Source organism: Ambystoma mexicanum, chromosome 8 (assembly GCF_040938575.1).
Source record: "Ambystoma mexicanum isolate Mex_15411 chromosome 8, UKY_AmexF1_1, whole genome shotgun sequence".
NCBI lineage: Eukaryota > Metazoa > Chordata > Amphibia > Caudata > Ambystomatidae > Ambystoma > Ambystoma mexicanum.
Window position 1 is genome coordinate 1,612,846,431 of NC_090929.1, and position 13,686 is coordinate 1,612,860,116.

The 13,686-nt window shown below is 45.6% G+C and overlaps 1 protein-coding gene across 1 annotated transcript in view; it reads right to left on the minus strand.

The window, feature by feature from the left end:
* Positions 1 to 13,686, minus strand: part of CCDC186 (coiled-coil domain containing 186) — a 1,219,714-nt gene that overhangs the window by 339,580 nt on the left and 866,448 nt on the right. The window contains exon 11 of the mRNA XM_069611867.1: positions 13,247 to 13,502. Within this exon, the coding sequence (XP_069467968.1) occupies positions 13,247 to 13,502 (256 nt within the window). The remainder of the gene's footprint in view (positions 1 to 13,246; positions 13,503 to 13,686) is intronic.

The window sequence follows — 13,686 nt, forward strand, 5'->3', positions numbered from 1 at the left end:
ATTACAACAGAATTAAATCCAGTATTCCATGCTTTTCCCTGCGAAACTCTGCATACAGTATGGAGGCAAAACTCAGTTCTTCAACACGCCTGAGGAGACTAATGAATACCTAGACCGCAATGGCTGCAGATCCGCTTCAAACGGTGCAAACCCCCAAAGGGGAAATAGACCAAGAAGAGATCCGCCATAAAGACCCACTCTGCAGCTGTCGCAAATAGGAGATATCTCGTTATCATAAAGACAACATCACCACCATGGAACAAACTCACAATGTGACTGGGAGCCAGCCTCCTCTTGGAGGGCCAGTAGCGCCCCGAGCACAGCAATGTTGTCTGTTTTGTTTACCGGGGACTGTTCACCATGGGCCAGTTGGGAGTTGCCCGTGCAAGGGAGGGTGGGTATACCGTGGGCCTGTTGGGGGTTGCCCGCACAAGGGAGGGATCCAAAAGATACCAAGTTGTTCTCGTCCAACCAACTGCGTTCAAGCACACAACAATTGCAGATCTTCAGTCCGGAACCTGTGATGTGTAACAGGCACCTCCGCACCTTTAAGTACTATTTGATCCGCATGGTGGAGGTGGCATCAGCCCCCTCCTTTTTGTCGTCGCAATCTAGGTTTACTTAAAACCGCTACCTGGAATATCAGAGGTGGCAACCAATCCTCCAAACTCAGGAAAGTTCTTCAATACTTACGGAGACACAAGATCATTATCGCTATGCTGCAAGAGACCCACCTTACACCATCGGCAGAGCAATACTGGACCGGCTCATGGGGCTGCCATAGATACTTTTCTTCGTACTCCTCATATGCGAGAGGCGTTGCAATACTGATCGACAAGAAAGCCAGTTTCAGCCTGATGAGTTTTAAGAAGGATGAAGAGGGCAGGTTCCTGTTGGTAAGGGGTCTACTTGCGGGGAAATAAATAGTTCTGGTGAACACCTACGCCCCCAATGTCGACGGACCGAATAACTAATTGGATCATGTCAAACCTGGGTGCGTATACCTCAGCAACAATCATCTGGGGAGCAGAACTCAATACCCTCTAGACCCCCATATCGACAAATCGCATGGTCCAAGCAACAGAATCTCCAAGGCCAGTCGCCAAGTTACAGAGATCTGCCAGGCCTTTGAGCTATCCGATATCTGGAGACACACCCATCCAAATTCCCAGGACTACACCTTTCACTCAGCGGTCCATAACACCAGCTCCCGCATCGATTATTTACTGGTATCGTCCCGTAGTCCGTTCAGCTGGGGCCCCTGCCAAATTCTATCACGATCCCTATCCGACCATTCCATGGTCACACTCAAATTTATGCTATCCGAGACCCCGAAAGCCCCCGTGAACTGGAGATTTAAATCGGGTGCGCTTTTAGACCCTGTCTTCGCAGATGAGCTCCGGCAAGACATCATCACCTTCCTCGAGACAAACCAAGGCTCAGTTGACCCACCCGGCACGCTATGGGAAACATTGAAATGCTGCGTGAGAGGCGTGTGCATGGCTAAGGAAAATGGCATCCTAAAACTGATCAGGCGCGAGTTAACAGAAAGTGAACAACGCCTGAAAGACCTTGAAAATAAGCAAACAGCATCCCCAGACGCGCAGACCCGGGCCGACCTAAAGATAGAAATATCAAAATTCCAAGCAGCAGCCGAACGTGAACTGAATTCTTGGGCCGCAGACACAGGATCAGACAGTACGGGGAGGGGCAGAAACCCGGGGCGCTCCTGGCCCGCCTTTCGAGACTGGATCAGACACTCCCCCGGGTGGAATGCATCCGAGACACGAGTGGAAACCTAACATACACTGAAGTAGACATTGTGAACACATTTCATAAATTTTACCAAGACCTGTACAGCTCTCAAATCACTAGTACCCCAGAAGAGCTTCAGAACTACCTTAATGATACTGTATTGTACTGGGTTATCCATGACCTTCGCGAACCACTGAACGCGCCCATCACACAGGGGGAAATCACTGAGGCAATAAAATCTCTCCCAAATACCAAAGCACCTGGCCCCGACGGTCTCACCGGCGAATTTTATAAAGCTCACGCACTCACGCTAGCCCCACTAATCCTCCAAGTATACGAAGAGGCCCTAGAGCGAGGGATTCTTCCACCCACCCTCCGCGAAGCCAATGTAATTCTCATCCACAAACCAGGCAAACCCCAAGACGATTGCGCCTCTTATAGGCCGATCTCATTGATTAACCTCGACAACAAGATTCTGGCCAAAATTCTAGCAAACCGTCTCCTTCCCCTCATGCCCGCACTGGTCCTGGGTGACCAAGCCGGCTTTATTCATGGACGCAATACGACATACGCCATTCGCCGACTGTTTGGAGACATTGCAGCACTCGACCCAACACAGCAGGCCATCGCAGTTTTGTTAGATGCCGAAAAGGCCTTCGACTCTGTCGAATGGCCATATCTCTTCGCAACACTCACACAAATGGGTCTGGGAAAACTTTTTATTAGGTTGGTCTCATTACTATATAATGACCCCCGCTCCTATATGATCACCCTCGGCTCTACCAGATCTCCCGGAGTTAGGTTGGAACGCGGAACTAGGCAAGGATGCCCCCTGTCGGCCCTTATATTTGCCTTAATTATGGAACCACTTGCCTCCAGGCTAAGAAAGCAGCGAATAAATAGAGGCCTCACCCTAGGCCCACAGACTGATCGTCTCCCTTTACGCGGATGACGTGATGCTGTTCATCAAAGATCCCCAAACAAATCTCAATCCAATCATGCGCGAGGTGATCCGATTTAGCGGCATCTCTGGTCTCAAAATAAATCATTCCAAATCAGTAATATTTCCGCTAACAGCTACTCCTCAGTTCCGAGACGACCACGGATTTAAGTGGGAAAGCAACAGGGTTCGCTATTTTGGCATTCTCATGTCACTTAACCATGACGAGATATTTAACGACAACTACGGGCAAGTGTTCCAATCACTAAGTGAGCGCATCCAGAGATGGAAGTCGCTTCCCCTAACACTATGGGGGAGGGTTTCGTTGACTAAAATGATGATTCTCCCCAAACTCCTCTATTTGTTCACAAATATACCCCTAATACTCCCACGCACATTCTTGCAGAAAATTAGAAGTCTCATTTTAGAACTAATTTGGGCTGGAAAACCAGCGACAGTCGCCTACACGACACTGACATTACCGGTGTCACAAGGTGGCCTTGCACTTCCTGATATAGAAAGGTACTACTGGGCCGCTCAGGCTCAATTTCTTAGCCATTGGTATGCCTCTGAATATGTCTGTCCACATATTCAGGTTGAGCGCGCCTTGGCCTCCCCAGACTTCTTAACAGCTGTCATCTTCAGCAATCTCCCGGTCCCATATGGCACGCTAAATACAGTCCTATACTCATACGCCATCTGGAGGAAAATCGCCCGTAATTACGAACTACAGGTAAGATACTCCCCGTTACTACCTGTCAAGTTTATCCCTGGCATTCCCCTGACCAACGAAAAGGTTTTTCTGATCTGGCTAGATAAAACCAACATAAACTCTATGGGGGACCTGTTCCCAGATGGCGTGTTCATTACCCCACAAATGATCAGGGAGAGGGGCGGCCCCACCTCACTCAATATTTTCCTTTACCTCAGACTGCGTCATACCCTGCAGGCCCACTTCCCAACATTCCCCAAACAACCACCGACGTGGACCCTGTGATCCAGGCCGAGGGAGAGGGAAGGTTGGTGTCCATAATTTATAGATCACTGCTCGCTGATACAACTGTGACCGTCGCAAGGGCGAAACAGAGATGGGAGGCGGCCCTCCATGCCACAATACCCGAAGACGACTGGACCTACATTCTCCGGCAAACCCAAAAAGTAGCGTTAAATACCCGCTACAAGCAGACCCACTTTAACTTCGTGCATCAAACATACTATACTCCCCAAAAGAAACAACGTCACCACCCCGAAGCTTCAGACCAATGCGAAAGATGTGGCGCCCCCTCCGCTGACTTTGTTCACCTCGCATGGCACTGCCCGGGAATAGCCCGATTCTGGTCCTCAGTTCTACAACACACGAGCGACATAATAGGAGAGGTGCTGGCGCCTGACCCAACCGTCGCGCTCTTGGGTATGACAAAACACCAACAAGCCCCAGTGCGGAAGTTGGCTTCTCTGCTCCTAGTGCTCGCCCGTAGAAGGGTAGCCCTGACCTGGGGACGTGGCCCCCTTCCCTTACTTACCGCATGGAAGGAAGATATCCTTTACTGTCAAGACATGGATACTGAGTTCACACGGACCCTTCCCCTGCATGCACGACCACCTGACATTTGGGGTCCATACATTAGTTAGTTACTTGCTGCTACCGATGTTGCACATACCCAATCTTAAACCCAGCAAATCATAACCCAGATAAAGGTGCAGGTCCCACTATTCACACAAGTACCCAGCGGAATAGACTTTCTTAAAAAACAAATATTCCGATGAATATTCGATTCACAAATATCTCATGTGTATTGTGTGTGCTATGAACGTAACATTTGTTTTTTTTGTTTGTTTGTTAATTGAACCTGTAGACACAGGCCGTTTTTGTATGCTTATGTTAAAACCCTAAAATAAAGTGTAAAAAAAAAAAAAACAATAGTTCCCCAAACGTGGTGTCAGGCAGAATTTGTAACAATTTTTAAAAAAGGGCGTAGGGGTGTGCCCGGGAACTACCGACCCACTTTACTTGATGGGGCAGAAAAAAACTTTTGCCAAGGTACTTTTAAAATTGCTTGCAAGAGTGGGCAGAGACAACTGGAATAATAAGTCCCCTCCAACCAGGTTTCCAGAAAGGGGCCAGCAGGATAGACCAGCGTTTTCAGCTTGTTCCGATTCTCGAAAAGTAAACAAAACTGGGCAGGTTCTACGCTGTATTTGTAGATTTAAAGACAGCGTTTGACTGTGTTGCAAGGAACCGACTATGGAAGGTGCTAGTCAAATAGGATTATCAATGCTGATTTGTGGACTTCAATTCAGTTATTATACACCAATAATGTGTGTTGGGGCCTATGCAGGGAGCTCACTGAGACCTTTGCCATTCAGAGAGGTGTGAGGCAGGGGTGCATGATGGCCCTGCTCCTCTTTTGCATATACTATAAATGAAGTAATCGAGGAGCAGGAGGCACGCACTTTAGCCCTCCTGCCTCCAATGCACTTGTGCGATCTCAATGTCACTTGGCCTAGTAAGATCGTTGTCTCTGTCCTCCCTCTGTTCCCCCTCCCTTGCCTCATCGCGCATTGAAACACTTGTGTATAGGCGCGTTATAAATGCCATATCGTATCATGTGGAAGGCAGGCAAGGCTACATTGAGAGGACTAATAGCAGAGGAGCGGGACTTGGTGGAGAAAAACCTGAAAGAGGACATTAGGGACTGGGAAATTAGACTAAGGAGCTGAAACAGGGATATTGAGGCCCAGATCCAAGAAGTTGGGGCCAAATGCAGAGCTCTTAGATAGCTATGGCCAGACAAAACACTGGCGAAATTTAGGTTTTGCAAACAAGCTTTTTATGAGAAGGGATACATGGCAAATGTGATGCTTGGGAATAGATTAAACAGCAGTAAAATAGGGGCTGAAAGAGATTAAAGATTAAGGTGGGAGTACCTGAAACATCCCAGAGAGATTGCAGACCATTTTGGCAGATTTTATAAGGAGCTGTATATCACGTAAGAGGGTGAGGATGACGTGTTGATGGAGGCATTTCTGGAAAGGTTGCCACTCCCAATGATGAAGGAGGAGGATAAGGAAAATACGGAGAACCCAATCACATTGCTTCAAGTGTCTCAGGCAATCGGGTCATTGAAGCATTGGAAAACCCCAGGACCAAATGAGTTTACGGCCTGCTTTTACAAAAGATATGCAGATGTTTTGACACCTTTTTTGCAGAAGCTCTTTAATTAAATTTTGGAGAGTGCAGGGATACCAGAGTCTTTTTGAAGGCTAGAATAGTCGTAATACATAAAGAGGGACGAGGTAAGGAAGATTGTGACACCAATAGGCCTATTTCTCTTCTGAATTGTGACGTCAAACTTCACATATATCATGATAAACAGACTAAACACCATTCTACTAAAACGGACCCATACAGATCAAGCATGGCTTGTCCGAAACAGGCAAGGAGCAGATAACAGAGACTTGATAGCTTATCTCAAAGGAGAAGTCGTCGATCCTATGATATCTTTAGACGCAGAGAAAGCGTTCGACCGAGTAGAGTGGAGATGTTTATTTGCCATTTTTCAGAAAATGGGATTTGGGAGGAAAAGGATGACGGTGGGATCGAAGCACTTTATAGCCACCCGGAGGCGTGTTCCCGTTAACCAGAGGTACGAGGCAGGGGATACAGGGGTCCTCTCTCCTTCACCACTGCTCGCCTTGGCAATTGAACTCCTAGGAATGGCAATTAGAGGTGAGGCCGGGATGGAGGGCTTCACGGTGGGTAGCAAAGAGTACAAAACTGTGCTTTTTGCAGATGGCATTTTCTTACATCTGGTGAAGCCGACTGAATCAGTGCCTAAGCTTACCCAAATACTGGAATCATATGGGTGATTATCGGGCTTTAGAATAAATATGTCAAAATAGGTGAATATGCCATTCAAATATCTCTCGGAAGGCTCTTTCAAGATCTTGAGGGACGCGCAGATCCAGATTACGGATAGGCGGATCAAATATCTAGGGTTTCATATCACAAAGTGATTGGAAGCCAATCAAACAGATTTATGGGATAATATTGAGAGATATAGGACGATGGGAGAAGCTTGAACGGTCCTGGGGGTTGGGAGCGGCTGACCAGTCTCAAGATGAACCTCCTCCCCATTCTCCTTTTTGTGTTTCGAATGTGAACCCATCAAGGTACCTGTTTTTTTCCAATGAGACTAAAAGGGTGTGGTTAAAATTCCTATGGCATAGGACAAAAACAACAATAGCATATAACACACTGATTCAGGGAAAGGGGAAACGTGGAGCAGGACTACCAAGCCTAGAGCATTATTATATGGCAGCCCAGTTGATAGCGATTGTCAAAAATCTTTATTTATTTATTTATATTTATATAGCATGCAAGTTTAGGGAGAACGAAGAACGACAATGGGTAGATCTAGAAAATTTGCTATTTAAGCCAGTGAAACTGGAAGAATGGCTGTTGTTTCCACAAGCCCAGCTCCTGACTAAGAACTAACGATATCTGGTTTTGGAAGTTCTTTGGGACATTTGGAAGAAGTGGAAAAGCATGGAAGCGAAAACAACCTGGCCATCTCCTCCGAGTTGTGTAATGGCACCCCCAATTCAAGAACTCATACAAAAAACTATTCATTTTGAGTCGTGGTATGAACAAGGTCTGGCGAAAGCAGGGAAACCATGGAAAAAGAGCAATTGTATAGATTTTAATCAACTACAGTTAATGATGAGAATCCTGGCCCGTCACCCTTTTTATATTTGCAACTCAAAGGCATCCTAACTAGACTTTAAATGGGAAGGAAAATTGGGCAAGCGACTCACTGGCTTTGAGTTAGTGTTAGACAGACATACGGACAATGAAAGGACTGATTTCAGCTCTTTACAAGACCCTGCAAGATGTGAAAAAGGGAAACGAGAATAGGGTGAAGGCCCGCTGGGAAACAGACTTGGGAGCAGATGTAGATGGGGAGGTATTGGGACAGATTTGTGTGGGGGTGTGGAAAGTGTTGCTGTCCATGGGGTATAAAATGCTTAATTACGGTCTACTGAACAGGTGGTAATATGAGCCCCAAAAGTTGGCCAAAATGTACACTGGTATTAATCCAGCCTGTTGGAAGGGATGTGGATAAACAGGAACATATTGGCACATGTGGTGGGGATGCCGTTATGACTGGAGTATGTGATGACGGACCTGAGTGTGTGCAAAGTGAATGAGGTCTGTGACCAAGTAATGTCATGGTTGGAATGTTGGGTGAGGTGGAAGGAGAGAAAGCATGCATGCGCAAGAGAGAGTAGGAGAGGTTACAGGGAGAGAGAAGGGTGAATATCAGAGGGACAGACTGGGGGGAGCGGGTGGAGACCAGAGAAGGAGTCGAAGAAGAGGGGTAAGATTAGGTTGGATGGTAGGAATGAAAGGAAAAGGAGAGAGAGAAAGTAAATGGAAGGAGGTAATGGAGCCAGGTGCCTCTGTAGGCACAATAGTGGCAATCGCCTCAAATCTGATCAGGGAAGCACTAGGATAGGAAACCCCTTAGAAGAACCCCAGAGGCAGTGAGATAAAGAAGGCTATGGGGCCTTCAGGCCCTTTCATTATTCAGATTTTAGATAGTAGGGATTACCTATCACTAGTTATCACAGTGGGTCTTAGGGATGCCTGGGCTAAGGAGGGCACGGGAGAGGGTCACCAATAAGTGTACCCCACCTCCGGCGCAATACATTGCAAATCATAATATCTAATATTTTTTGTAATACAAACCATCAATCGCACCTTGGAGTCTGAGAGTTTGTGCGCCCATCTAATACCCAGCCACCACTTATATACACACATTTCTTTGACATCATTGATACCAGTTTATATAGACTAGTTTGGTATCAGTGATACAGTTATAAAAGCCTCTTATCAACCTGCTGTAAGGCAAATTTGGTTATGTGGTTATGTGCCATCAACATTTTAAAGTGCAGGCTGAGGTAGGCAGTCTCCTGTTGGGAATGGATCCCGGTGGCAAGCGTCTGTTTCAAGGAAAGTTTAAGGTAGATCATACATGGAGTATGGGATTGAAGGGAACCCCTTAAGAGGTGGCTGCAGGAATTTGCCAATCCACACCGAGTCCGAAGTCACTAGTATAGAGTTCTGACCCACCTGCCATGAAGATACTTTGGCAGCAACAACACTGTTCAAGAGAGAACACATCATATCAGCACCGAGAATCATACATTGGCTACTGATCGGTACATTTATTTTCATCAAAACACACTACATAACACAGAGCAATCCACATCAAAGATAGCAGAATTCATGCAGGGAATAATTTCCATCTACTAACCAAACCAAACACTAAAACCCAGCAACAACATATGCCTTGAACCTAAATAATACTCAAAAGTGGAAATTTGGTGGAACAGCATTCTGTGCATTGCGGCAAAACTTTGGCACTCGCTCCCAAAGGAAATACAAACAGAAAATCACCTCATGGCTACTGTGAGGGGTCAGAAATGACAGGCATACGCAAGATGTTCTTATTTTCAACCAAAGACATTTATTAAGTAAAAATAGGTTGGGGCAATGTCTTTCTAGGCCTATTCTAAAGAGGAATCTCCCTACCTAGAAAACAAAATGAAGGACCTGTCTGTGTCAGGATGTCAGTAAATGATAAGCATGCCGCCCTTGTGTCCAAAATGTACTATCCTGGACTTCACACTAAAAAGAAAAGAAAGGGTGTAAGGAAATGTCTGACTTGATGTTGGCAAAAGTGTTCAAGTATAATAACAACTCCAACAAAAATGTTCTCCAAGGAAATCAACCTTGGATCCAGAGGTTGGTTACCTTCCCCTGTATTCTTTCAATAGGATGGCGAAAACTGTCTTGTTAAATCACAGTTCCTTTGGACCTTCTCTGAGCCCACAAAGTTCTGGTTTAAACAAAATTCTGTAGCAGTCTTTCTGTTGAACATCTTATAACTTGTAGATTGCCTGGTATACTCCCCTGCCAAGAATGTTTGTTCAATTTCACTTGCCTGAAGTACTCGCTTGCCAGGACTTTCGATGTGTTTCTCAGTTCCTTGACTGATTCAAAATAACACACTGTGAGGTACTTGGTAGATGCATCTTTGGTAACACTTGTTCAAACTGCTCCCTCCACACTGGCATCTCATGCATCTGTATTGGATTAGGTTTTGCCTTTGTACTTTGTCTTGTCTGCATTCAAACATTCTTCTTACTTTTTCTAGTCTGTAGTCAAACCTTCTTATTGCATATTGACTTGGTATTTCATCTTTGTAACATTGAAACAGCCTTTGGGCATTTTTTGGATCAGCAATTTTATACCATTCAAACAATTGCCATTGTTGTGCTTGCCGGTACACCCCTGCGTCCCCAGCTGCTTCTGGCTGACTGATTTGCAATCTTGATTGCGGCTCTGGAGGATGGACTTCACCCGCTTTCCTCTGTGGCGAGATCAGACCCTCTTCCAGCATCCTCCATGGCTCTGTAGGGACATACCAAATTCCCCTCTCGGTCCGGACTGAAGAGTGCAACTTCTGCCTCTCCCCTTGTCGCCACAACCTTCTTTGCCCACCCGCGTTCCTCTTCTGTTCCGGTGGCCTTCTCCGTGCCAGCAAGCCCTTCTGTGTCCTTCAAACTCACGAAGTGTAGCTTCCCATAGTGCGGTTGTCATTTTTTAAATGTCCTATGCACTGGGAATTTGGCAAACAACTAATCTGTGTGTTGCAGTTCGGGTTAAAATCACTTTGCATAAGCTCCCTCATACTCCACATTATCTCAGTACCTGGGTGATTATGGGAGTTGGAGTCCATATATGATATTTGACTTAACTCCATCATGGATTTTCCCAGGGATTCCACACAACAGCATATTGGAAATGAAAGGTCTTATGCATGTGTTCCGAGTGTTTGAGTCAAAAGTGCGGATCTGACCAACACAACAATAAGCCATTAAGAACTCTGGCATTAGGGGTTCTTTGTCATGGGAAGGGGTGGGGATACCACGTCGTCTCCAGTGAAGTCACCATATCTCCCCGGTAGTTGTCTCCTCCCACATGATCCTCCCTCATATAAGCCCCAGGGTCAGGATCAGATAGTGGCTGCCGTCCCCTGGCTACACTGGATTCATCACACTAACCAATGAAAAAGTATTCTACTGCAAATCACCATAGAATAATATGAACGACAGATCAACATTACCATGGCACAAAAGAACACAGACAACTCTCCATCCACCCTACTAAAAACTCTCCAATATCCAGCATATGCACGCTGAAACACTGAACAACACACAAGCATACATCTACTTCGGCAAAAACCGAAAGCACTACATTCATGAGTGTACGCGCATGTATTTGCGCATACTCAGACTCCATTAGCACTAGGCAAGGCCAGGTTGAACACACTTTTTTTCAGTAACACAGATTTTATCCTCCATGTGTTCTTCGTTTTTTCACTTGTCCTAAGTTCTCCCCGTTGAATGCATCCACACTTGCAGCCCCTTACCCAGCCTTCTCGTGGCCTCTTTCCATGAGCCGCATCATGAACCAATGGATGAGCGCGCCTGCTCTATGTCACTTCCTGACGTATGCGGAAGAATTCTTCCTAGCCCGATGCGCTTGCTAGATGCATCCCGATACAGCTACACCGGTCACCCCTGTGTGCTCACTGCTCACTAACACTGAGGTAAGATCTGTTTTTTCAGGGACCGCTCGAGTCCCACAAATGCCCAGATCTGCAGTCAGCACTTGACCAATGTTTCAGGGACTGAAGCTTTTGTACCTTTGCAGCTTTTCTCTTCTGCTGCTACGTGCGAACGCAGCTCCTGTACACAGGTCAGCACATATACCTACGCGGCATGTCTTTCTCTTAACACACATGACATTCACAGGGGTTTGATGTATTACATAGGCTGCATTCACACTTGCTTGGCAGTTCTCTGGAGCACCTGGGGTCCCCTTTGCCCTCCACCTCCCCCGGTCCTGTCCCCACCCCCTATTTCGGGATTGTATACACAAAAAGCCACACAGCTTGTGGCAGCATATTCGTATGCCAACATCTCTTCCGGATATATTTCAGTTTTTTCTTTAGACAATATGCACTTACTCAACTGGTGGATTGTCTAGTGTTGGACTAAAGCCCAGCCCTTTTTGTTGTTTGTATTGCCTCACAGGGGACGGTGCAGCACACACAGGAAGTCTCATGCTGGAAGAGGTACTGATCTCATCACTAACTCAGTTGTCCTGAAGAAAATGGTCTAAATTGATAGTACCATCAAAACCGGTCGACACTCCTGGTTATGGTGTTCCCATAGCCTCTTGACATATTCCAGAGTGATGGGGGATACTCCTATGTATAGTGTAACTTTCTCACAAGCTGTGAGCCTTTTAAGGATTTTCCATGTAGATTGGGATTCATTTTTTAGTTATTTTGATACTCCATCCCACACGGAAACCATCCACATGTGGCCATTACGTTAGCCTGAAGGTGAATACATGTATTTTTGAAATTCCTATGGCACCAAAAACCACGTTAGCTTTGCAGTTTTTCTCTACAAGATCTAATCACACGTCTTGTAGTTGATATTCATGTGTTGGTTTCATGCCGGATGTTGCTGCCTTTACATAAATTGAATGTTCGAGTATTACCCACACGATTGATGAGTATTAGGGAGAGTTTTCCTGTTTTTTCATCCCTCTTGGATAGAGGTTGCATCACTCGCCATCTAGGGACAGGCACTCTCGCTAGGGTTAGGGTGTTCTTCTCAAGGGCCAGATAGGCCATTGTCTTCTCACATGCGTCTAGTAAATATGTTTTGATAGTCACTCATTGGACTTCTGTATCCTTTTTCTCCCATAAAAACCGTTTAGGTTGTGTTTTACATACACTGAAAAACCCAACATGAAACTAAATCAACTACACACAAATCCCCCCATACACACTCGTACACCAAACATCCCATAACATCTACCAACTAAAGACCACATAACATCAAACAGCAAAAGAAAAAGAAAGTAGGGGGGAAAAGAGAGATATGAGGGGTGGACAGGTAAGGAGTAGACTGGAGAGGTGGTTTCCAAACGAAGCAGCAAAGAGATTCCAACTTTAATAGGGTCTGGGTCAGAGGTGGACAGGATCATCATGATAATTGAAAGGAACCAGTACACCATACTCAACTACAAGAGTTAACCCCACCTTAAATCCCAAGGGCAATTTATGGCTGGTACGGAGGAAGATAATGGCAAAATTGCAGAGAGTATTTTGATCTATATCTCAATGACCACATGATCATCAATAGCCTGAAAAAAAGCATGACATGAACCTTCACTAAAGACAATGGGTGGCAATATTTGATTAAAAGAATGAAAGAAGAGGAATGGTGAGAAGCAGTCCAGAAACAACAAAACCGATTCTGCCACCATGTGGAGCATCTTCCCTGCTTGGTTCTCCTCCAGACGTTAGCTAATGACAGTTAAAAAAAACATACCAATCATCTAGAAATGTCTATACCCTAAGGTACAACAGTCAACAATGCATGTAAAAAGGTTCTACCTACCAAATCTGCATTGGATTGTTTCATTCCGTCAAGCTGATTTTGCAAGTCTCTTTCACTGTAGGCAAGTGTATCTAGCTGTATCTGCAAGGAATTTGTTTCAGACTGAATCTGGGCATTCTTACTAGTCATCTTCTCTGTGAATCCCAACAGCTCAGACTCCCGGCTGCGGCTGCCTTCAATGTCCTTCTGCAAATCACTAATCAGTGTATTCAGGTTGCCCACCTCCTCCTTGAAGTGCTCAGCCTCCTGTTCATCCCTAATAGAAGAAAAGAGGATTTTCAGTTATTAGCATACCCACATAGGTATATTGTGTACTCCAATAATGACACAGAACTCATTATTGGCTTGTAGTAAACAGTTCTATCTATAGTGGCCATACAGTTTACATCAACTTAGTGAACATATACAATTTCATCCCCACACACCCCAATTACCGTATA